At 41.4% G+C, this 25,826-nt stretch overlaps 3 protein-coding genes across 6 annotated transcripts in view; 1 reads left to right on the top strand and 2 right to left on the bottom strand.

Annotated features, from left to right (window-relative positions):
- The window catches only part of LOC134680310 (DNA-binding protein P3A2), a 47,106-nt gene extending 37,193 nt beyond the window's left edge, over positions 1 to 9,913 (bottom strand). The window contains exons 1-5 of the mRNA XM_063539420.1: positions 9,674 to 9,913; positions 4,271 to 4,406; positions 3,538 to 3,691; positions 1,811 to 1,935; positions 1,001 to 1,174 (exon numbers count right to left, since the gene is read on the bottom strand). Of these exons, the coding sequence (XP_063395490.1) occupies positions 1,001 to 1,174; positions 1,811 to 1,935; positions 3,538 to 3,691; positions 4,271 to 4,351 (534 nt within the window). The 5' untranslated portion in view covers positions 4,352 to 4,406; positions 9,674 to 9,913. The remainder of the gene's footprint in view (positions 1 to 1,000; positions 1,175 to 1,810; positions 1,936 to 3,537; positions 3,692 to 4,270; positions 4,407 to 9,673) is intronic.
- A 150-nt stretch (positions 9,914 to 10,063) lies between these two features.
- On the top strand, positions 10,064 to 24,719 carry LOC134680311 (5-demethoxyubiquinone hydroxylase, mitochondrial). Its single transcript, XM_063539421.1, has 5 exons — positions 10,064 to 10,319; positions 18,165 to 18,245; positions 20,074 to 20,205; positions 23,131 to 23,227; positions 23,840 to 24,719. Exons 2-5 carry the CDS (start codon positions 18,177 to 18,179, stop codon positions 24,115 to 24,117), a joined length of 576 nt encoding a protein of 191 aa, XP_063395491.1. The 5' UTR covers positions 10,064 to 10,319; positions 18,165 to 18,176; the 3' UTR covers positions 24,118 to 24,719.
- The window catches only part of LOC134680286 (protein shifted), a 40,200-nt gene continuing 26,362 nt past the window's right edge, over positions 11,989 to 25,826 (bottom strand). For all 4 annotated transcript variants that reach the window (XM_063539390.1, XM_063539389.1, XM_063539391.1 and 1 more), the window contains 3 exons: positions 17,719 to 17,814; positions 14,277 to 14,480; positions 11,989 to 12,206 (listed from right to left, as the gene is read on the bottom strand). In XM_063539390.1, coding sequence (XP_063395460.1) covers positions 12,166 to 12,206; positions 14,277 to 14,480; positions 17,719 to 17,814 — 341 coding nt within the window. In that variant the 3' untranslated portion in view covers positions 11,989 to 12,165. The remainder of the gene's footprint in view (positions 12,207 to 14,276; positions 14,481 to 17,718; positions 17,815 to 25,826) is intronic.

Raw genomic sequence — 25,826 nt, forward strand, 5'->3', positions numbered from 1 at the left:
AATAACTTTTCTCTAAAATCAAAAACGGCCGAGATATTTAACACGAAAGTTGGGATATTTGACCCGAAAGTTGCTGTGTAATTACGTTTTTTAGGTTGTTGAAAAAAAAAATAACCTCGAAGACTAAGGCGGGAGCAAAGCTCCCGCCTTAGTCTTCTAACCTAACCATATCCAAGTCGGCTCTGCCCAAGAAGGTCTTGCTCGCTCGCTTCGCTCGCTCGCTGCCACTGGCTTCAAATATTAAAATATACATTATAAAAAGTCGAACAACTCGGCCATTTTTGATTTTTTGGTATGTATCTTTTTCTTATTTGTAACTTGCCTAATGTATAAAAAGCGAACTGTTAGCTTCAACGAAACGTTATTCGTCCAAGAGTTGTTCGACCAAGTGAAAGATTTGACAAATGATAAGTCTCCCAAAAGTTTAGAGGCGTTATAATAATCTGCTTTACAATAATTCTACCAATTGAAACGTTGTCATACAAAAATTTGCTAATCGTTAGTTGTCAAAGTGAAACGTCGGCGAAATGTTGGTTGGCAAATGAAATTCCGCCAAAAATAGTTCTGCGAAAAGGCATAGTATTTCTCGCTCGCTACTACCACTACTCCCTCTCTCTCTCTCACACACACACACACACACACTCCTAAGATGACACATAGTCAGCAAGCGCCGATACAGTTACGAGCGGGACAACTGATATATACGGATAAAGATACAAAAGAGTGATACATATCCCAATGAATGAAAGATATATATCACTCTTTTCTTTCTACAGACACATTTCGCCCATCCCTAGCTGTAAGCCACTGGGCTTAGGATGGTATTCCACCTGCCCAATTTCTTGGTGCCGAAAAACCGGTTCCGAGCCCTACGGAGTACGCGGTTTGAAGGTCGTATCGGTCCGGAAATACCGCAGGCGACAGTTCATTGTCTATCTAGCAGTTGGCTCATTAAGCATGTAAGCGTCACTCTCACTGGTAACGCGTGTTAGTGTGTTACCTGTTGCGCGAGCGCGTTTTCCAGCTCCTCCATGATCATGCACCGAAGGTTGCGGACCACGTCCTCGAGCGGCTTGGCGCCGAACACGCGGTACGAGGTGTTGGGCTTGCCAGGGGTCGCCACCAGGACGACGGCTTGCTGGCCCACGCGGGTTGCGAATTCTTCTATTGTTTGCTGTTGTAAATACAAGCACAGAATAAATAATAGTACTAGGTCCATTCTCGAACAGCGTCTATTACGACAGATATGACTATTAGGTGGCGCAAGCGTGACCAGGCGTCCGTAATTAGTGTGGGCCGAATCAGCCGAATGTACTTGTAGCGACGCGACGAAATCGCGGAGTAATAAATATAATGTCTTCTCTTCTTTAATGGTTTGCTGTTGTAAATACAAGTAAAATATATAATGTCAGGTATTGGTTCTAAAATGATTTGGTGCCGAACACGTGGTAGGTGCTGGACTTGCCAGGGGTCGCTACAAGGACGACTGCTTGCTGACCCACGCGGGTTGCGAACTCTTCTGTTTTTTGCTGTATCGTTTCGATTCCGCGATATGCATGTCAATAGCGATACCCTGGTCGCACCGCGGATACCCTTACATAAAATGCTGTTTTATGGGGATACCTAAGACTTTTAAACTAAATACATAAATGTTGGAATGGTTCACCAGAACCAGCTTTCTTCGCTCAATCGGATAGAGTGACTGGAACTGGAATAGCGGAAGAATAACAGTAGTAGTTCGAATCTCACATAAAATATCGCATGTTTCCTTTAATTAAAAATGTTCATCCATCTTGTTGATGTTTCTCACCCTGAGTTTCCTGAGCAGGCGATTCTGGTGTCGCTTCCTGACAGAGGGGTTGGTCTCAAACGAGTGCGGTCTCTTCCGCTTCTTTGACGACGCGATGGCGGCCGCTGCTGCCATCCCGACGGGACCTGTACACAAATACATATTTAGTTGGGGCAAATTTTACAAACCTCATATTTAAGGTGTGTCCTGATTAGACGTGTGCGCCGCGCCGGCGCGCCGCCGCCGCCGGGCTTTTTGACCACGCCGCCGCCGCCGATAAATGATCGGCGTGAAATCGGCGTGACCTTGAGTGTTGTTAATTAGCTATTTCAAGCTGGTTTTTGGATTATAATATGATTTTTTTGTATTATTTATGTCACTGTTGTCAAATATACGTCAATTATTAATTGAATGAAACTGAATAGCCAGTTGCAGAAACTATTTGACACACCAATTAAAGTAACTGAGTTATCCTAAGTATTCACCGTCAACTGTTAACGAACGAACGAAGACTGCTGCTAGTGCTGCTTGGACTGCTAGAAGAACAAACCCCTCCATTCTCAAAGAGCTCTATATCACCCTGATATCGCCACTCATCTCTTCCCAACATGCCATGGGTTAGTCCTTAGATTCTTCGGACTTATTATCCAACGCATGATGTGGAGAAACACATGAGTTTAAGCCGAATGAATGGCAAACGTGCTCGAGTTAGAGCATGTGTGAGATGGTCGAACGTTATGAAATGAAGAGGTCGGCTTGCGGCAGTCTGCACCGTGCAGTCCATACGGCTTATGACCGCACGAAATGGAGACAAATTACATGTGGTCGAGAGCCTCAGCAATGAGAACACGAGAAAGAAGATACGTCTCAGTGAGCTTGGTGCTTGTACGATAAAAAAAACCATTAAAAAGAAGCCATAGGAGTCCACTATGTCTAGCAAATGTCAAGGATATGTGGAGTTCTGTTTTGTTAAAGTACGTCATTTTTAATAGGATAAGCCATGGAAAGCTTGAGAATACGGAGAGTTACAGATAGGATCGGAGGTCATTGGGACCAGGTAACCTCTTAATGCAAGCCAATTAAGTACTAGGGAAATCAAGTGATTATACCTATCCTATATTCATTTACAAACCCTATTTTACTCACAGCATATTCAAACTATACGTAGTTTGACTGACCGGCAACCTGCAATGATCAAATTTTCAAGAAAAACAACAAATTAATGACTTTTCTTAAGAAACCTGAAAGTCAAGGTCACGCCGATTTCACGCCGAAAACACGCCGCCGCCGCCGATTTTTTGGCAAACGCCGCCGCCGATCATTTTTTAATCGGCGCACACGTCTAGTCCTGATCTAGCCAAGACGTGCACCGTTCATGAACCGCAAATCACGCAATGTACGCGAGCAGTTAGCGATCTTTTCGTTTCGCAAATGACGGCGAACAAGTGCAGGAGTGCAGGCATTAGACACCTGAGCCTATCTACTATGCCACAAGCTGTAGAACTGAGAGTAGTCCTCGTATGCCGACTTAACTTTACACTTTACGGCTGAGCGCCGTCTTCATGATGTCGGCGCCGTCGTCGTACGCCGACCCGGCGGGGGCGACTACATGTGCTACAGGAGGGACACTGACCGGCGGCGGCGAGCTGCTTGGTGACCTCGTCGCTGAGCGCCGTCTTCATGATGTCGGCGCCGTCGTCGTACGCCGACCCGGCGGGGGCTACATGTACTACAGGAGGGACACTGACCGGCGGCGGCGAGCTGCTTGGTGACCTCGTCGCTGAGCGCCGTCTTCATGATGTCGGCGCCGTCGTCGTACGCCGACCCGGCGGGGGACGACGCGCACTCGTCCTCATCGTCCGACGCGCCGCTCAGACCGCAACCGTCTACTTGCGACATGTCCTGCACACAGAAATAGCGTCTGGAATTCTCCTGTTATTCCTATTCAGATCCAAAAATTTTACAGGTAAGACAGACCTGTTCGCCTTCTCTTTAAACCCGGTTATACACATCAGAAAAATAACCTAATAATATTGACCAGTATGGCACTTAATTAATTTAAAATTAGCTGCCCAGCAATCATCAAAACTTGAAGAAACAAAGTTATTTAACATGGTTATATGGGGTGGTTAAGTTTTTCATTATACAATATACATACTGAAGACGTAAACATCCTACAAATAGCAACGCTCTTAACTGTCCATCAGTAGATGTAATGCCTTTTGGAATAAGGTCCACCAGGACAGAACAGTGTGGGTGATGGTACTCTACACAAATAAATCAAGTGTTAGGTAAGAAATAGTCAGAAATCTATTGTTTCACAATTAATAGTTTTTTTTTCAAACTATTTTCAATAAAATGGGATCTCAATATTTCCCTTTTTCTAATCCTAAAAAAACGAAGTACCTGTGCTACTTTTGTCCCCTGGCAGACTGGACAGAATAATAACAAAGAAATAGTTGATCCACTCCAATAACTTACCTCATCCGGCATGTCAATAGATTCCGTGCTGACTGCAGAATTCATGATGTAGTCTTCGTCACTGCTCTTGACCAGTACCATTGGAGCCCTCTACAGGTTCGAGAGGATGGGGGTTGGATCACGCCGGGCTTATGTACTGTATCAATAAATATTACATCCCAACAAAAACATTCTGTAAAAAACTAGCCAAGTCTCGATGGAGCTGCTTGTTTATCTCTAAAAAGTAATGAAATCTAGACAAAGTCGTGCCAAGTCTAAGGTTCCTTACTGCGATTTCTTTATTATTATAGTTAATGTTGTGTGACTTGGCCGTTGAAGGGTACACAAGGGTACAAAACCAGGTGCTCCGTGACACCATTGCACCAATCTGTCGCCAGAACCGCTACCCATTGACGATGGAAAATTGCCACTTGGAAAACGTTGATTCAATAACCAGTCAATTGTAGGCTTGATAAAGCTGCGTATTTCAATAATACTTATGTATGGGCGAGCCTGAAACAAACACTTCTTTTTGGTGCAATGGCAGATTGGTGCAATGGTGTCATGGAGCACCTGGTTTTGTACCCTTGTGTACCCTTCAACGGCCAAGTCACACAACATTAACTATAATAATAAAGAAATCGCAGTAAGGAACCTTAGACTTGGCACGACTTTGTCTAGATTTCATTACTTTTTAGAGATAAACAAGCAGCTCCATCGAGACTTGGCTAGTTTTTTACAGAATGTTTTTGTTGGGATTTCACTTCTTTTTGTAGAAACGTGGGCATATTGATTTATTTTATTAGATTTTCTTATTTAACACATTTTTTTTCTTTTTAGGAGTAGTTTTTTTTATTATTACAAATCTTTCTTTTCTTTTTTTCCGGTACTGATTCTTGTACAGTAGCAACAGTTTTTCGTATTGCCCATTCATTAAATCTAATAATTAAATAATAATCAGTAATCCGTCACTAATCATCATATAATGACTTGGCAATCGCACATAATGCTTTACTCGTACCGTACTCGTAAATATGTGTAATGCTCAAACTGCAATTAGCGCTAGCGTTGTGTTCAATTAGAATTATTTTTAATAGGTGACGATGATCCTTTTGTCATTATGCAGCCGTGCGATGGCCAAGTCATTATACGTATTACAAATTAAAGATATCTTATTGATACGGTTTTAACACCCCCTGGCACTGATTAAAATAACCGACTTGGTTTCACATTACATCTCAAAACTTTTTTGTAGTAAAAGCGTTGCGAGACTTGCACCTTTTTACATGTAATGTTTTTGATGGGATCTCATCTTTTTTTGTAGGCAGTCCTTCTTTTCGGGTACTCATACCCATACTATGTATACACATATCATAACTAAACATATCTTCATTCATACTCACATCGTACATCGTAGAGTACCTTTACTTTACTTTACCTACTATTTGTAGGAACTGCAACAGTAACATTGTAATATCATATATTTATATGGGATTACAAACTTAATTATGCAGTTCTTAGATCTTTAAAACGTGACTGATATTGCAATATTTTTAGGTTTTCCCTTTATGTGGCCATTAAACCCTAACTCTGTACCAAATTTCAGCTCTCTGAGTTTATGGAAAGTACTAGTTCTATTCTGATGATCATGAGTGAGTTTCATAAATGCGAAACTTTGCTTTCGCTTAACTTCGGAACTAAATGACCTACAGACTTGAAATTTTGGATTTTAAGTATGTGATTATAGCTTACTGGATGACCAAAATTTCTTCGTTCTGGTCTTATCCAGAGGTTCTCAAATAGGGGCCTGAAAATGCGGCGAAATGGTTCCAGTAAATATGGTACGGCAGTGTTTGCTTCGCGCTCGACTTGGCGGGGGCACTGCCGTGCCCCCCGATTATAGTATCCATAGTGAATTATTATTATTGTTTGTATCTCCTTTCTGGATTTCACGGGCCTATAAATCCCGGTCTTTTGATAGGCTTGCGTGGGGATACAGATCCAACACGTAGAGGCCGTTTGGAGAGCTTTAATGTCATGTAGAACGCCTGCTGGAACCCGTTCACAGGCGCAACAATAGACACCCATGAACCGGTCACAGCAGGCATTGGGACTATTGTAGAAAAAGTGAACAGCGTTCCGGTCTATAGATTGCAGTTTGGGTGGACAATGAAACTGGGCTATTGCAAAGAGGTCCGGACACCTGCCATAACAATGTTAACACCGTCATCGAGGCAGGTGGTGACTAGACATGTGCGCCGCGCCGCCGCGCCGCCGCCGCCGACGATTTTTCCACGCCGCCGCCGCCGATAAATTTGACCGGCGTATAATCGGCGTGGGAAATTTTGATACCTATCGTGTCTTATTCCATGTTGCGTAGTGAGTAGATAGTGTCAGAGGTATAATTTAAAGATCCTTATGCTTTTTCGCTTATTATTTGCCAGTGAAGCATATTAGCATAATTTTTGTTGTTGCGGTGTTAGCTGTGATAACGATTTAGCGTTAATTTAAACAAGATCTTGTTTCTGGATCTCAGGTTATTATTTGATATTTTATCGCACAGCTTTTTTGTACAACGCATTTTGTTTTACATCAATAGTCTCTTTATTGTCAATTTAATCAGTGAACTAAAGTCAAGAAAATAGCAGGTTCATATCCTAGGACATAAACATGCTATTTTCTTCTTAGAATCTCCAGCAAGCTGTAATTGCGTAATTTATAATTTCTCGTATGATTCTGGTGACACGCATGAGGGTCATCAACAAGACATCAATGTCATCATATGATAGATATGATTTGAATTATTTATCACATAATATACAATTTCATTTAAAAATACACACGATCAATTCTTAGTCATTTTATGGTGATTATCAGCTTCTTTTACTTAGTAATATATATTTCAATCAAAATTATAACAGTCAGGTTAAAACTTCGTAATAAGCTATACCTAAACAATGATACCTACTTATAGGAACTTAAATCACCAAATATCTTCACTAAGCTAGGAGTAAAGAAAACAAAGTAGACCTTAACATTCTATAAAACGGGACACTCCAAAGACATTCTGTTGAGCGAATCAACCGGCCAGATAAGTTTACTTTCGAAAACGACGATATCTTTAGTCTTACATAGTTTTCTGCTAAACTTCAGTTCAGACAAATGTAAAGTATTCATCATTATATCGTAACAAATCCTAAGTGAGGCGACAGCGGCTGCGAAAAGTCAATATAGATTTAAGGCAACTTAAAGATTTTTTTGTGTTTTATTTGTATTTCGCTTAAAAGTAAGTAAAAATACAGCCTAAAATGTAGCGTTTTAAAGTATCCTTTTTAATTTAATATTTAAACATACCGTTGGTAACTATTAAGTAGGTATTGGTAATAAATGGTTGCCAAGTGACATGCCGGGATATAATTTTCGGCAATAATTTAGAAAACACACATAATATGCTTTGGATAGCCTAGTAAATTATGCCACGCCGATTTCACGCCGATCACGCCGCCGCCGCCGGTCAAAAAATCATCGGACGCCGCCGCCGATGATTTTACCATCGGCGCACACCTCTAGTGGTGACTCGCCGCTGACTAGATGGGCCCCTGAAACTGCCGTCGTAAAGACGACCAGGAGCAACATCGATGTGAGCGGCTCAGGGGTGTCGAGAGGTGTGCGCCGCTTTCTACCCAGTGGCTGTTACCAGCCACTGTGCCAACTCGCGTCTTATGCATCTTTCACTTCCACCCCTGGAGCATATAGCTCTAGCGACTCCTCTCTGGACGGCCAATGAAGGCAAGCCAGAGCTGAGAGTCCTGCGGGTCCCCTTGGGGTCCACTCCGACCGACGAAGACACGCCGGAGACGGAGACCCTGACCGACTCTCGGGAGCACTCGGGTCCGTGGGGTCGTTACTCCCCAACAGCTCGCCACAAGCTGCCCTGCGGGCTTATTATTATTATTATTATATAGCCTTTTCTTTTCCACAATTTACATTTTTCATTTCAAACTATATATATTTCTTTAATTTTTTGTGGTCCCTGTTTGGGTAAAGGCCTCCTCCAAGCTTTGCCATTTTAATCTATTTTGTGCGGTATCCATCCATAGTGAATAGATAACATTATTACAGGAAGTATACCGGAACCAATATCTAAAGAATCCATGCACACTAAAGGAGGCAGTTAGCAACCTGAAGACACTCATAGGTTTCGTGGAGGAGCTGGGGTGGCTAGAGTAGTGCTACCTCATTTTGGTCGATCGTTGTCGATTTGCAGAAATGCCCAGCATAACTAACTAACTTTATGCATTTTGACAATTAATGACAAAATACTATTCATGTTTTGTATGAATTTGATGAGAATTATCCCAGTGGATCTTCGGTATAGGACTTTCAAGTTATTGTCTTTTCGTATTTGTGTTACACAGCCCATTATAAGTACGAGTAACAGCTCTACTACTAAATATAATAAAGGATAAAACCGGCCAAGTGCGAGTCTGACTCGAAAAATGGTAAAAACGGGACTCTACTGTCCATCTATCCGTCTGTCTGTCTGTCGCCAGACTGTATCTCATGAACCATGATAGCTAGACAGTTGAAATTTCCACAGATGATATATTTTTGTTGTCACAAATACTAAAAACAGTATAACAACAAATACTAAAAACAAAATGTAATGAAAAGGTAAAGTTAGGTATGTTATGTGTTTAATTTGTCCTTCTTAGCCATTCGTCAGGAGTATGTAAATGTAGATCCTATTGTCTGAAACTTTCTTATAAGAATTTTGTTACATAAAAATAAAATGTTTATTTATTTATTTCTCAGTATCAAATAGATTTCAATAGGTATTAACTGCTAAGTAATTCCTTTCATGTGTGTTTCGCGCATTAGAAGTAATTTCTAATGTAAATCTCAAAACATTTGCAAATTGAAACATTCATTTGCATCTCAAACAGGAGTCCTCAAAGTCAAATGGTAATCCACTAAGTTCACTAGACTATCCTTAACTATCTATTGTGTGCTCGCCTAGCTAGAGCACGGAAAATCAATACTTAAGCTCGTCATTCCTAGATGAATAGATGAATGAAAATTCATCTATACCGAGCCGGGTATTACAGAATTAGCACCAACAATGACCACATCAAGCTATATCTATCCGATTCGAGCTGCAAGAATCATACAGCTGCTATTTACTGACACTCATCAGTGAAAAATGCATTCGGGCTTTTCAGCAAATGACGCATTCCATTTTCAGCGAATGTTTTGTTTAGGTGCGATGCATGGTGGTCGAGACGGGTCAAAATTGAAGACGAATGACACAAACTCTTTTGCGGCGGCGTAAAGGATAAGCCCAAATGAATGGCCATCATGAAGGAAACTCGCGCCGTTGGAGCAGGCTCAGATAGAATATTAAGACTACGGCTGCGTACGCACCTGCGTGATTTGAAACACATTTCGCAATCCTATTAGAAGCCTCGCAAATTCACAATGATGTAACAGCTTCAAAACAACACTTTTTAGGATTTTTTCACTCAACTGGAGCCTGAATTCACGAAATATGTGCACTGCACAAGAGACCCCGAAAACTTCGAATCCTCCATTAATATCGATCGGTAAAAGCGAGTGAACCGCATCGACTTCATAACTTCGGGTCGCCATTTTGTACGAGTCTGCGCGGTGAGAATTTCCTTTCGCATTCGCTTTGGAAAGGGAAATCGCCCCTCGGCCCGAGGGGGGATAAGACTTTCAGCGAGAAATGACTACGGTGATAAGCATGATTACAAACAAATTACTCACCAAAATGCTCCGGCAAAATTATCTTATAATTTAATACGCCCAGCGCAGCGGGCAATTAGGATAAATTCCAAGTTTATTTTCGAAAACATCGATCACGTCATACATAGTAGCGCCCACTAGCGAGCTTTTTTGTAAGCTATCTGACGTTCAGTAGTAAACAGTGTTTCAGTTATTTGGTTATTTGCAATCAGCTGATTCCCATTACTGATTTATCTTTCACCCGTTAGGAAAAAAGCGAAAGTTTTGTGAATACAGTGGTTCATGTTCGTGGGTTATTGATTATGTAAGTTATATTCCTGTTATATCTACAGTGAAATGCGTTCTATACATCGTTAAATAATGTTTCAACACATTTCATAACAAAAATCAAATAAGCTATTTGTTTGTTCTTTTTCGGGGTTTGTGTTATACCTACATACTTGTAAAGGCTCAGTAGCTAAAGTAACATTTATTCAATCACTTGTTTAGAACTGAAGCCTTGAATATGTGTATTCATAAATTTTATGACAAAATGTACACATAACCTAGCTAAACCATAATTCTAATTGCCTACTTAATATTCTTAAATCTGCAAGAAGATGAACTCTATTGCTACTCTGTATATTAGTAGGTAATTATGGCTAAATGAAATAATTTAATGTAGATTAATCCTTCATTGGCATAAAAAACCGGACAAGTGCGAGTCGGACTCGCCCACCGAGGGTTTCGTACTTTTTAGTATTTGTTGTTATAGCGGAAACAGAAATACATCATCTGTGAAAATTTCAACTGTGACAGACAGACGGACGATGGAGTCTTATAGTAGGTAATAGGGTCCCGTTTTTACCCTTTGGGTATGGAACCCTAAAAATGCTAGAATTAATTCTAGAATGCTAAGTAAGAGTATTATCACTGCGGTTATAGGAAAGTGGTCAGTGGTGGTGGTGGTCTACATCTACATCTACAAGTCCTACCACAGAATAATTAATAGTACTACCGTACAGAAAGGAAACTTCCTACAAAACCGAAGTTTGACGGCGGTTCAGGGTCGAATCATGCTGTCTCTTTCTAATATATGGCACTATCCTTTTTCGCTATTTAGGGTTGTCAAAAATCAAGTGATTATCTTATCAGTGGCCGTGCACGCAAAAGGAAGTCAAGTAGTGCCAACCCTAATAATTGCTCGAAGCAATGCTGAGCCGAGCGAAGCCGAGTTTGACCGAAGTCAGGAGTTTCGCACCCCCGGTCCTACTGAGCTTCGCCTTGACCACTCTGTATGTTCATATTCTTCTAAATCATGGATTACAGGTGTTGTAACCATAGCCATATTAACCTGTCGGATCCCACGGCTGAAATCTGAGCCACAAAAGGTTAGTGACTTTTCATACAAAAAAAATGTTGTTTGTATGAAAGGTCACTAACCTTTGTGGCTCAGATTTGAGTCTTGGGATCCGACAGGTTAAGGCCCTGTGGGTTCAGGTTCTTCTCTCACTCTCACTGGGCGTAAACATGAGCGAGACGGCTGTGCGTGCCCGGGATCTAAAATGACGTTTTTGAATTGTTATTTTTGTGGGTTTCAACAAAAAGAAAGTAATTAATGAGTTCAATCAGAATAAAATTTTTGGAAGCATTTCTTAAATTTTTAGCTTTTGTTCAAAAATTTACACAAATTTGTAAGGCGTGTTTTAGACCTATGTTTGTTGTTTTTTTATTTCGCGACAAACTCAAAAACTCAAAAAAAAGTGATTTTTGACGAAGGTTTAGGTGTATAATTTGTTAAGGTTTTGTGAAACCCGCGCGAAGCCGAGGCGGGTCACTACACTCGCTAGTATTGTATATTATATTGTTGTCTAACTACCCACAACACAAGCCTTCTTGAGCTTACTTGACAGGGGGGAAGATTGAAATAGTCTTGAAATTCGTGTGACGTTATTTATGGAAAACCCTTAAGTGGGAAAAAAATAAAACTCAAATTAATTCAATAAACTCTATAATTTCATATTGCATAAATTTCATCACTTATTACACCTAGCTGACATAGCGCTTACACCTAAATGACTAATTAAACATACATCAACATGTATTCGTTAGAATTTATAATAAAATTAAGAGAATCACATCATTATAGTAGTTCGTCACTGTCTGTCGCTTCATCGCGGTCTCTTGAACTCACTGGACTCTTCAGAAGAACCTGTAACAAACAATTATATCAATCATACAATTAAAATCTAATTACATTTAAACGAGCAATTTTTGTTTATTTATATTAATCTCCTAAAAGTAGGTACTTATAAGTTAATTACCTAAATATAATTTTCAGCGATTCGCCATACAAGGTAACTATTCGTAGGATTTGTAGAATTCTCATAATATTAAAATGTATCAACTAAAAAACAAATTCGCTCGCAATAGTTTTTAGACCGCCACCCTCTTTACGAAGCCCCTAGGGCAGTGACCTATTATCGTGGATCTAGAGGGCCACTCCCGCGCACCCTCTGGTTAGCGAGGGGTGAATGACACGCGACCGTAACAAGTGCAGCCCTTGACTTCGCCACGCTATTGATTTTTTGAGATAAGGCACGCGCGCGCACGTATTTGTGTCTGAATAAAAAAAAAAGTTATCCGCTTTTGATCGCCTTCCGGTATGATCGTATTGTACGAGATTCTAGTCGTTTAGCAAATTCTTTTGCGCAAATTAAATTTGGTAATTGAAAATTCAATATTTAGAACTTTTTATTACTAGAGTGCTGCGAACCCAAAAAAGGAGAGTCATGTATTTGACCTAAATATATGTCCCTATGTTCTCTCCTAAACTAAACACCCAACCGACATTATTTTAATGAATGGATTAGTTTCGTGTTTTTTTTGCGCAAGGGACAATTTTTCGCGAAATATATCGAGAACTATAAATTATTCTTATAATTTAGCTATACATTTGATAGTCTGTTCGGAAAAGTAGTGGAATGTTTTGGGCCCTATACATTCCACGACTGTTCTCTTTTCGCACAGACTCTACTATTTATGGAATACGATAAGATTTTTTTTTGTAATTTAATACTTAGGGTCAGACCTAGAATAGTCTGCAGCGGATTTGATAGCCCACGCAGTGAAAGTGTTATTTTAAACGTCAAACTTCTATGAAATTATGACACTTGCACTGCGCACTGAGAGAAAAGTACAAGAAAAACACACTTAGAATTACAAAAATAAACTTAATCCGGGGACAAGGAGAGTTAACTAATAGGAACAAATTGACTTTCGCAATTTCTATTAGTTCTTGCAATTTCTATTATCTGTTTGTTGAAATTATATTTGGGATTACTGAGCTGTTTGTAGAAATAAATAAACTTTACAGAAATAGTGAGACGTCCATAATTATTACTAAAACTTCATTTTTTCCCCCAGTACAGAACTGTTTTTTAATTCCTGGTGATGATTTTTCTCTCAGTGCGTGGGCTATCAAATCCGCTGCAGACTTTTTTTGGTCCGGCTCTAGTCAGAAACAAAAAGTTTCTCAATGAATAACTTTACTAGGAACCCTATAAAACCCTCCCTTAGGGATAAGGGTGGGCCGAGGGATTTACCAAGCGTGACTAAGTGTTTTATAGGGTCACGCAATGCGCACACGACTGTGTCATTTGTTTTATACAACTAGAACCTTTGTTAGAATTTGAGCTCTATTGCTGAGGAATTAACGTTCTATGGAGTTATTGGTAAGTTCTCCACGCAACGCGTCCGCAGTCGCGTGCGCAGAAGTAACATGGATACACCCCTTAATTTGCTTATGCGTCTCCCCTTAAGTAAATTTCCGTAGGGTTGATATCTATAGACAGGCGAGGCGCCGTTTAGACTAATTTTTTTGCTATGGGGCTGTCCATAAATTACGTCATCGATTTCTGACGATTTTTGACCCCCCCCCCCCTATAATCACCCAAAAATCATGCTTCAAATGACCCCATTTCCTCCTACTTCATGCTACCGTCATCCGATGTCCAGACAGACCCCCCCCCCCTAATTTGAAATGACGTAATTTATGAATAGCCCCTATAGTATCAAGCATAAGGTGCAAAAGTGTAAACATATCTTTGACGTCGTAAAAACAATAGATGTTAACTAGCTGCTCGCACTTGTCACTGCGGTACGACGCCTATTGACTACGTCCCACCTCGACCCCGATTGTCGAAGCGTGATGTGTGTCTGAAGTGTGGTGTAGTGTGTATGTATGTGTGACATGTGTGTGTACATAATATAAGATATTTACCGGAGCTGCGATGGCAGGCGCGGCCTCTCCAGCCCGGCTCGCACACACAGGCTCCGCCGCGGCAGGCGCCGTGCCGGCAGCCGCGCGCACACTCGCCGCCGCGCCGCCCAACCTCGCAGTGGTTGCCGCCGAAACCCGCGGGGCAGCGGCATTTATTCACGCCCTTACAGCGCCCGCCGTTAAGGCAGGGAATCACGCATTTTGCTAGAAAAAAAAAACAGTATAGGAACTTTTTTGAAAAGTAGTCTTCATGATAAGACCGGGAGATAGTGACACATTTTACTGGGTCATTTGTACCAGTATGGCGGTTCGTCAGGGGTCTGAGCATGTAATGAAGGAAAGAAAAATGATGGTCATAGCGCTGGTACCGGCGGCCCAATCGCGTGGGCGTTAGTCGAACGTGTCGGATAAAATACGAGTGTCGAACGATTTGTTCCACAAAAATCCTCGTATTTTCCGATAGTCCATAAAAAAGAAGTAGGCGGTAGCGTAATGCCATACTTCTCCGGTGTGACTTACAGCCCGCCATACTGAGGCGAACACATTAATTAAAAAAAAACAATTGAACCATTTGTGCCAAGCTAATTTTTGCACAGGTGATCATCGTCGAGCAGCCATTCATGGACATCACCATGCCATACTCTTCGGACGGTTCCAAATGGCCGCCATACCGCCGCAAGGGAGTTAATTTGTTTTTTTTTGCTAAACGATTTGTACCAGTATTGCATTTAAATTTTTGGAAAGTATTTGATAAAATGTGACCGTTATTATAATTGCCATACTTATAGTAGGGGGAAAAAGTGCTGCCATACTTGAAAAACTTATTTAATCGACACGTTTCAAAAATACGACTATGTATACGTAAAATATTTTTTTACAGCATGACATCATCATATTCTGTTTGTTTGGATACAATTATACCTAAAAAAAAATATTTCAGATTATAACTACGGGGCGGACGACTGTGAGACTTAAGCCAAAACTTAAAACAAAAAACAATTTTTTGACGATTTGTACTAGTATGGCATTTGGATTTTTGGAAATTATATGATGCAATGTGACCATTATTATATTTGCCATACTTCTAATAGGGGGAAAAAGGGGCACCATACTTGAAATAAATAAAAAAAATTGTACACATTTGCCACCTCCTACAGGTATGGCATTATGAGATTTCCATTTATGATCACACAGAAAGTCTTGAAAAAAAATTACAAGATGGTACAAATCGTTTAGCATTAAAAAAAAAATTAACTCCTTTGCGGCGGTATGGCGGCCATTTGGAACCATCCGAAAAGTATGGCATGGTGATGTCCATGAATGGCTGCTCGACGATGGTCACCTGTGCAAAAATTAGCTTGGCACAAATGATTGAATTGTTTTTTTTTTAATTAATGTGTTCGCCTCAGTATGGCGGGCTGTAAGTCACACCGGAGAAGTATGGCATTACGCTACCGTCTACTTCTTTTTTATGGACTATCGAAAAATACGAGGATTTTTGTGGAACAAATCGTTCGACACTCGTATTTTATCCGACACGTTCGACTAACGCCCACGCGATTGGGCCGCCGGTACCAGCGCTATGACCATCATTTTTATTTCGTTCATTACGTACTTAGACCCCTGACGAACCGCCATACTGGTACAAATGACCCAGTAAAATGTGTCACTATCTCCCGGTCTAAAATATGATAATCATGTTGGATAATTTTTAAGAAAAAAAAACCGACTTCTATGGGGCCCGGTGAAAGATTATGGTAGATGGTGCACTATGTAGAAAAGGAGGTAAAAACAGTACTTTCTAGTAGCATTTCGTGTCCGTAAGGGTCGTAGTTCTAGCCTAACCTAACCCACTTCTCTGATAGCAGTTCGGTTCTGTGAGGATCGCAGTTCGAGCCTAATCAAACCCATTTTTCTAGTAGCATTTCGTTTCTGTAAGGCTCGCAGTTCTAACCAAACCTAACCCACTTTTGTTCGGTTCTGTGAGGATCGCAGTTCAAACTTAACCTAACCCACTTAACGGCGCATGCGGTGCGGTGTACGGGGGTTTGAGCGGGAGGGGTTTGGCATCATCATACTTTATACCTACATTTTATGGTAGGTAATCATAGCGGTTTATTTAGTTTAGGTATCATAGGGGTTTTCCGGGTCAAGGTCCGGGTCTCTGAGTCAGAGTCCGGGTCCGAGTCCCGGTCCAAGTCCGGGTCCGGGTCCGAGTCCGGGTCCGAGTCCGGGTCCGAGTCCGAGTCCGAGTCCGGGTCCGAACCCGATCCGGGTATGAGTCCGGGTCCCAGTCCAAGTCAAAATCGAAATTCGAAATCACCAAACATGTACTATGCGTCGTTGAAGAGTTCTGTTCTGATCATCATCAGCAGTTCCACTTCATCAAATGCGACAGTTTTTAATGTAAATGCTTGATTTTATGATGAAAATACAAAAAATTCTATACGTATGCCTTTAAGATTTGAGGAGTTCCCTCGATTCCTTATGGATCCCATCATCAGAACTCGAGCTTGACAGAAATGTGGCTTAAAAACTTAACTTGCTTAACAAACATAACGAAGAGGACAAATCGCCAAAGGTGAACTATGCGTCGTTGAAGAGTTCCGTTCTGATCATCATCAGCAGTTCCACTTCATCAAATGTCACGTTTTTGAATGTATATGAATGCTTGATTTGTTGATAAAAACACAAAAATCATCATATGTATGCCTTTAAGATTTGAGGAGTTCCGTCGATTCCTCATGGATCCCATCATCAGAACTGGATTTTGACAAAAACGGGACCAATCTGTATGCATATACATACAATCAAAAAAATAATTTTCAAAATCGGTCCAGTAATGACGGAGATATGGAGTAACAAACATAAAAAAAAAAAAAATAAAAAAAAAAAAAACATACATCCGAATTGATAACCTCCTCCTTTGGGATTTGGAAGTCGGTTAAAAATATTGCTAAGTGCGTCTCGCATGTACAATGAAGGGTTACTTTAGTAAGGTTACTAAGGTTACTTTAGTTACTTTTATACTACCATTCATTTTTATGGCACAACATATCCTTGTATTAAATCAGGCAGTTTTTCGATAGTCAATCATAGGTTCAATAAACCGATCACGTTCAGTTATTTAACTTATTTACGTAAAAAAGCATATTTTCTCCTCACAGGGCACCTCTGGTATAATAGTTTCAAACTCAACACTTTGTAGGGGCAATTTTTGAAAGGCTATCCTGCTACAACCTTTAGATATTGCTACATTCTGGACACAAAAAATGAAATGAAATTATTACAAGTATCTACCTACTATTTATATTCATTATTTACTGAAAACTGAGGGTTAACTGGTAGAGAATGCCTACTGGCATTAAGTTCTCCTTTTGTAATTTTTTTTTTACCGTGCAATAAAGTTTAAATCAATAAATAAATAAAAAATACCACTTACAAAATTCGCATCTAAGTCCGTAATATCCTTTAGGACATTCGCACGTATCCTTCTGTATACATTTTCCCCCGTTTAGGCATTTTTGTCCACATATTCCTGCAAAAAAAATATATTTGTTAATATGGAGGTCTACCTTTCAAGAAAATCTTTATAGAAAGAAACTACCTACTTAACCTACACAATATCTCCAGGCCGCACCAATCTACAAGGATTTCCCAAAAAATCCAAATGTATACAAATTAATCCAGCTTTGATGATTCATTTGAAGTTTGAACCTAATCTTATTTGAACCTTAAATCGGAATGCTAAAGTTGAAATTTTATTAGCGCGTACCTATTATATGTCACCCATGTGGTCAATAATCTAATAGTATCTACGCAGTGAACGCATATATTACGAGTGTTCATAATAATAATGAATCAAAGTTTGTTTTTCCTTAATTTCAGAGATAAACCACAATGAGCCGTCCAGCTATCTTGCAGCACGTCAGGCGAGCGCACTCAGCTACTTGGAAAAAGAACCCAAATGTAAGTTTCGCCAGCAGAATGTAGAAACATCTACCTAACCATCTCTATATGTTGAATTTGGGTTAATTATAAATAGAGTAATTGGCGCCAAATAGATGTAGGTTCTAACATGTAATCTAATATGTATCTCGATTCGATGATACATCTAGACACGCGGCAGCGTATCAAGCCAAGTTCAAGCAAAGGAACTGGCTAGCCAGCGCCAAGTGTAATATTACACGAACCACTTGGTGCCACTTTTGACCCTTCTATAACTCAAAACATCTTTAACGTGAACACATAAAACTACGTGTGTTTAATTATATCCATAAGGACATCTAGAAGCCCAAATTTCATGAAGCTAGCTCAAACGGTTATAAAGATATGAAGGTCAAAAAGTCGTAAATTTTAAGACTGACTGACAGACTTATAGTACCTAAACCTAACCTACTTCCAGATGACCTAGAAGGATGAAATTTAGAATCCAGCTCAGTTATTGTGTGAAAACGTAGGAAAAAATCTAAAAATAAAAAAAAGTTATAAAATAGGGGGGTCCCCATACAAAAAACCATTTTTTATTGTGACTGACATATAAGTACCTAAACCTAACCTACTTCCAGATGACCTAGAAGGATGAAATTTGGAATCCAGATCGGTTATTGTGTGTAAGCGTAGGAAAAAATCTAAAAACAAAAAAAAGTTAATAAATAGGGGGGGTCCCCATACAAATTTCTTTTTTATTGTGACTGACATATAGTACCTAAACCTAACCTACTTCCAGATGACCTAGAAGGATAAAATTTGGAATCCAGCTCGGTAATTATGTGTAAGCGTAGGAAAAAATCTAAAAATAAAAAAAGTTAAAAAATAGGGGGGGTCCCCATACAAAAAACCTGTAATACGCGCTAAACAACCGGCCAACGGTGTGTCGTTGGCGGCGCGCGGCACCACATAATTAATACAAAGAACAGAAGTAAAAAACATGCAGCGGAAACACAAGAAAAAACATTAAATCTCAATACCTGCCTAGTTTTCTTTACAAAAAGTATTGATATCCCATCAAAAACATAAATGTAAAAAAGGAGAGCCAAGTTCAATACAAAAATTATGCTTGGCTGTGGGGTTCGCCACAAAAAGAATGGAGATCTAAATGAGTGCCAAGTTCTATGCAAAATCCAAATATGTATTTATAGGAACAAAATAACATTATAAACAAGTATTAAACTCTATTTCTTTGCTTTATTGGATACCTATAACAATTGCTGTTATTTAAAAAAAATGTGAGATCTTAAAGTAGGTTAGATTTGGCTTGGCCAGTTTTTATCAGAATTACAAAATATATATGTTGAATAACTTTATAAAATGACTGATGTAATGAAAACTGGCCAAGTCAAATCTAACCTGCTTTAAGATCTCGCATTTTTTTTAAATAACAGCAATTGTTATAGGTATCCAATAAAGCAAAGAAATAGAGTTTAATACTTGTTTATAATGTTATTTTGTTCCTATAAATACATATTTGGATTTTGCATAGAACTTGGCACTCATTTAGATCTCCATTCTTTTTGCGGCGAACCCCACAGCCAAGCATAATTTTTGTATTGAACTTGGCTCTCCTTTTTTACATTTATGTTTTTGATGGGATTTAATACAATAATACTACGACCTTTTATTTTTCCACTCATTATAAAAAAATAGACAATAAATTATTTTTTTAGCGGTCCATTTCGGTTATCATAATATATGGTACGCATGATTTCACCATTATTATACGATAAACACAGGTCCGGGTCGGCCAAATATAATCTCTCGCTCTTTCCCGCTTTCAAATTCAACTTTGATCTTACAGCTTGACAAAATAATCCGCGTAGACCACGCGGGCGAGCTCGGCGCGGACCGCATCTACGCGGGGCAGATGGCTGTCCTCGGCAACACGACCGAAGGACCCACCATCAAGCACATGTGGGAGCAGGAGGTCAAGGTATGACATATGTCAGCTCGACAAGATCCGTGTAGACCACGCCGGCGAGCTCGGCGCGGATCGTATCTACGCGGGGCAGATAGCTGTCCTCGGCAACACGGCCGAAGGACCCACCATCAAGCACATGTGGGAGCAGGAGGTCAAGGTATGACATATGTCAGCTCGACAAGATTCGTGTTGACCACGCGGGCGAGCTCGGCGCGGACCGTATCTACGCGGGGCAGATGGCTGTCCTCGGCAACACGGCCGAAGGACCCACCATCAAGCACATGTGGGAGCAGGAGGTCAAGGTATGACATATGTCAGCTCGACAAGATCCGCGTAGACCACGCGGGCTAGCGCGGCGCGGACCGTATCTACGCGGGGCAGATGGCTGTCCTTGGCAACACGGCCGAAGGACCCACCATCAAGCACATGTGGGAGCAGGAGGTCAAGGTATGACATATGTCATCTCGACAAGATCCGCGTAGACCACGCGGGCTAGCTCGGCGCGGACCGTATCTACGCGGGGCAGATGGCTGTCCTCGGCAACACGGCCGAAGGACCCACCATCAAGCACATGTGGGAGCAGGAGGTCAAGGTATGACATATGTCATCTCGACAAGATCCGCGTAGACCACGCGGGTTAGCTCGGCGCGGACCGTATCTACGCGGGGCAGATGGCTGTCCTCGGCAACACGGCCGAAGGACCCACCATCAAGCACATGTGGGAGCAGGAGGTCAAGGTATGACATATGTCAGCTTGACAAGATCCGTGTTGACCACGCGGGCGAGCTCTGCGCGGACCGTATCTACGCGGGGCAGATGGCTGTCCTCGGCAACACGGCCGAAGGACCCACCATCAAGCACATGTGGGAGCAGGAGGTCAAGGTATGACATATGTCAGCTCGACAAGATTCGTGTTGACCACGCGGGCGAGCTCGGCGCGGACCGTATCTACGCGGGGCAGATGGCTGTCCTCGGCAACACGGCCGAAGGACCCACCATCAAGCACATGTGGGAGCAGGAGGTCAAGGTATGACATATGTCATCTCGACAAGATCCGTGTTGACCACGCGGGCGAGCTCGGCGCGGACCGTATCTACGCGGGGCAGATGGCTGTCCTCGGCAACACGGCCGAAGGACCCACCATCAAGCACATGTGGGAGCAGGAGGTCAAGGTATGACATATGTCAGCTCGACAAGATTCGTGTTGACCACGCGGGCGAGGTCGGCGCGGACCGTATCTACGCGGGGCAGATGGCTGTCCTCGGCAACACGGCCGAAGGACCCACCATCAAGCACATGTGGGAGCAGATGGTCAAGGTATGACATATGTCAGCTTGACAAGATCCGCGTAGACCACGCGGGCTAGCTCGGCGCGGACCGTATCTACGCGGAGTGTGTACTGTCTCTTCCGAAAATCGTTTTTTCCATATTGATATTTTTGCCATTCGCAATTTTTACCATTTTACTTTTCCTCGATAGCTTCCTTTCCGAAATCATATTTAACCATTCGCATATTTTCCCATTATTTTAATTTTCCAATAGCTTAATTTTGTAATAGGTTTTCTAACCATTCGCATAATTTCCCACTGTATTTTATTTGTTTACGATCACGGAATAGGTAGGTGCGACGACGAGCGAAGCGAGGAGGAGTGTGTTAGGTGAACTGCGAGCAAAACAGTGCGCGAAGCCGAGCGAGCGAAGCGAGCGTGCCGCGGCAGCGGCCGGCGAGTGCCAGAAACGACTAATTATATTGTACGATATTGATTTACTAAAATAAGTTTTTTTTTTAGTTAGTCTCTCGTATATTATAATAAGAATACATATCCAAATTATGCGAATGGTTAGAAAACATTTTAGGAAAATAAGCTACTGGAAGATAAAATTAATGGGAAAATATGCGAATGGTTAGAAATGCTTCCGGAAAAGGATGCTATCGAGAAAAAGTAAAATGGTAAAAATTGCGAATGGCAAAAATATCAGTATGGAAAAAACGATTTTCGGAAGAGACAGTACACACTCATCTCGACAAGATCCGCGTAGACCACGCGGGCTAGCTCGGCGCGGACCGTATCTACGCGGGGCAGATGGCTGTCCTCGGCAACACGGCCGAAGGACCCACCATCAAGCACATGTGGGAGCAGGAGGTAAAGGTATGACATATGTCATCTCGACAAGATCCGCGTAGACCACGCGGGCTAGCTCGGCGCGGACCGTATCTACGCGGGGCAGATGGCTGTCCTCGGCAACACGGCCGAAGGACCCACCATCAAGCACATGTGGGAGCAGGAGGTAAAGGTATGACATATGTCATCTCGACAAGATCCGCGTAGACCACGCGGGCTAGCTCGGCGCGGACCGTATCTACGCGGGGCAGATGGCTGTCCTCGGCAACACGACCGAAGGACCCACCATCAAGCACATGTGGGAACAGGAGGTCAAGGTATGACGTAATTATGTCACGTTGATAAAATTTAAATCATCTTCGATTGGAACATAGTTGCATTTTTTTGTTTCATTCAATTTTAAAACATTGTACAATCGACTGTATTTCCAACACTGTAGGTCCAAATTTCATTGACAAATTTTGGCCTGCTAGTTTAAAAAAAAATTTAAGTCAAAGTATTACCGCAAGTTTTACGCGCACAAAGTATCTATGGGACAAGACACTGCATGCGTCAGGTTTTTGGTCTACTGTACTAAAACTCAAATCGGGGAGTTGGCAGACCCCGCCGGCGATGGCGGGATGAACTACACAGCTTTTTGAAGGAGTGGCCAGACACAGGATCGGAAAGAGATCTGTGGAGAAATTGGGGGGAGGCCTTTGCCCAGCAGTGAGACACGTAAGGCTCCATATAATAATAAATACTATTTGACTGGCCTGTGTTTGCAGACAATCGTTAGTATTATAATTTTTTATAATACTTAATAACTTTTCAGCACCGCGAGCGCTTCGAACAGTTAATAAACGAATACAGAGTGCGGCCAACAGTGCTCACGCCGATATGGAACGTTGCTGGCTTCGTCCTTGGCGCAGGTAAGTTGAACTTACACTTAAATACATGTCTCAGCTTTCATTAAATGTATTTTTGCTTCCTATACGCTCATTCCATGTTTAACATACTAGCGCCATCTTTCAAAAACGTCGGGAACTAAAACTGTGAAAAAGCTTCGCCCTGACACCACTCCGCGCGCATGAGCGCTCTGCCAGAAGTACAGAAACTGTTACGTCTAATACGTTTTATACGTTTTATCGAAATAATAGAGAAATTTGCTCAAAGTTACATTAAAATCAGTGCCTGAAACCTTGCAATATCACTTGTCCTTCTTTGAATTGATTGCCGAAAAATATTTTATGAATACGGCGGTAAGTAATATTACCATATACGATATAACCATCCGCTTCGACCAGATGAAGTGAGACCCTTTTTAGTTTTTATGAATCAATATATTCAACGAAATAGTATCACTGTGTCTATACAAGTGTGTCTTGTCTCGGTACAAATAGAGTTGATTTCTAAGGCATTTTCCAAATATAATTTCATCTTGAATGTTTACATCATCATCTCATCATCATCATCATCTTTTATTTATTTGATTTCCCCAACTGTCTTTCTCTTATATCTACACAAAATAATCTTGATTCCAGGCACCGCCCTAATGGGCAAGGAAGCCGCCATGGCGTGCACCGTGGCCGTCGAGACCGTCATAGTGGAACACTACAACGACCAGCTCCGGACCCTCATGGAGGACCCGAACGTGGACCCCGAGATCCTCGCCACCATCACCAAGTTCCGTGATGAGGAGCAGGAGCACCATGATACAGGGATAGACCATGGGGCGGAGCAGGCGCCCTTCTATAAGGCCCTCACTGAGGTCATAAAGGCCGGGTGTAAGGGGGCTATCGCTATTTCTAAGAGGATTTAAGTTCCTGGAATGTCGGTATATATTAGTGTAATATAACATCTTTACGAAATGTTTTGTAGCACATTTACGAAGTCTTTTTATTCCGAATTTACGACACAACTTTCTTGAACTTTCTTTGCAATAAGTAGATTGACCCTCAGTGGCGTGCCTAGGGTTTAGGAGTAAGGCAAGCCGAAAGATATGTTTTCGTAATAAATGTCCAATCTCACTCTTTGGACTCAAATGAATTTGCTAGCGTATCGCGGCGAGCTATCATAGCGCACAGCACAGGGCATACTAGGTACTACCATAACTACTAGATAGAATTTTACAAACATATCAGAGGCCCTACCGCGTACACTGAAATTTGCAAATTACATGCTTCTTTCCCTGTCACTCTAATTACGCCTTAATTGGAGTAAACCACCAATCCTTGTGTTTTGTAAACGGCCGTACAAAATGTTCTTTTAATGCGACTGACTTATCTGAGAATACACAAGTCGGGTGTTGGTTTTGGCGCGGAACAGTGGCGGGACTTCCATACAAGCCCAAAAGCCGGGCTTGCCCTAAGGCAACTAATTGCCTTACCGAAATTACGTAGTGATAAGATCAATAAAGATTATTTTGAAAATCGCGCGCCAAACGAACCCGTATTATTAAATTCAAGCCACAGCGGCCTCGAACCGCGGCACGAGCGTGTTGCAAAATTATGCCGCGGCGTGGCGCCTCGTCCGCGCGAACTAAATCAGGCGGAGGATGTTCTAGCTATCCTGCTCGAACTCGCACTCGTTGGCTTGCAACCGTGCTTGCTTTTTCGTCCCGCTCTGGGCACTATCAGCCTACAAACCGTCAAAGAACGATGTAACTATTTGTTGGTATGTATAGCAATTTTATAAGACGATTTATGCTTGGATTTTGTGTGAAGTTAGCTGCATAAGTTCGCACAGCGCGCGTTCGCGTTTACTTCAAGTGTATTATTATTTAGTTGAGCCGAGTCAGTGGTCGAGTCGAAAGTAACGAAAGTTTGTTTAAGTGAATTTGATTAAATAGTGAATGTGAATTTGTTCATTGTTGTGGCGCTTAGTTTAATAAGTGTTAACAATGGATCAAGAAGTGGTTCCTTGTGACGGTTTGAAATGCGTCCACGTTTTAGTCAACCAAAACAAGGTAAAGTCTTTGACCTTTGTCGAAAAACGGGACCTAATTTCCGCGGCAAAACCAACACCCGACTTGTGTATTTCTCAGTCAAGTCAGTCGCGTAAGAGAAATTTCTGTAGGGCCGTCTACAAAACTCATTGGATTGTTGGTTGTTCCCATACAAATAAGATGTATTGCTGGTGTTGCATATTTTTTTCGAACGATATTAACGTTTGGAATACTTCTGGCTATAACGATTTAAATAATTTATCTGGAGCAATAAAGAGGCACATGAATTCCGGTAAACATATGTGTGCAGTGATTTCTTTTAGCAATTTTGGGAAACAAAGGATCGAGGCCTCTTTGTCGCGACAATTATCAGAAGAAATATCAAAACATAACATGCGTGTTGACAACAATCGTAGTGTTTTTCACAGGTTAGTCGATATTGTGTGCCATTTAGCACAGCAAGAACTTCCTTTTAGAGGACACGATGAGTCAAACACTTCATTAAATAGGGGCAATTTTTTGGAACTTGTATCGTTGCTATCAAAATATGACGGCGTTCTACAAAAACATGTTCAAAGCGACAA

Source organism: Cydia fagiglandana, chromosome 3 (assembly GCF_963556715.1).
Source record: "Cydia fagiglandana chromosome 3, ilCydFagi1.1, whole genome shotgun sequence".
In the NCBI taxonomy this organism is placed as follows: domain Eukaryota; kingdom Metazoa; phylum Arthropoda; class Insecta; order Lepidoptera; family Tortricidae; genus Cydia; species Cydia fagiglandana.

Excerpts from the sequence above, each read along its gene's own strand:
- LOC134680311 (XM_063539421.1), top strand. The coding sequence starts at position 18,177 with ATGAGCCGTCCAGCTATCTTGCAGCACGTCAGGCGAGCGCACTCAGCT. Across the intron at positions 20,206-23,130 it reads TGTGGGAGCAGGAGGTCAAG|CACCGCGAGCGCTTCGAACA; the intron begins GTATGACATATG and ends ATAACTTTTCAG. Across the intron at positions 23,228-23,839 it reads TGGCTTCGTCCTTGGCGCAG|GCACCGCCCTAATGGGCAAG; the intron begins GTAAGTTGAACT and ends TCTTGATTCCAG.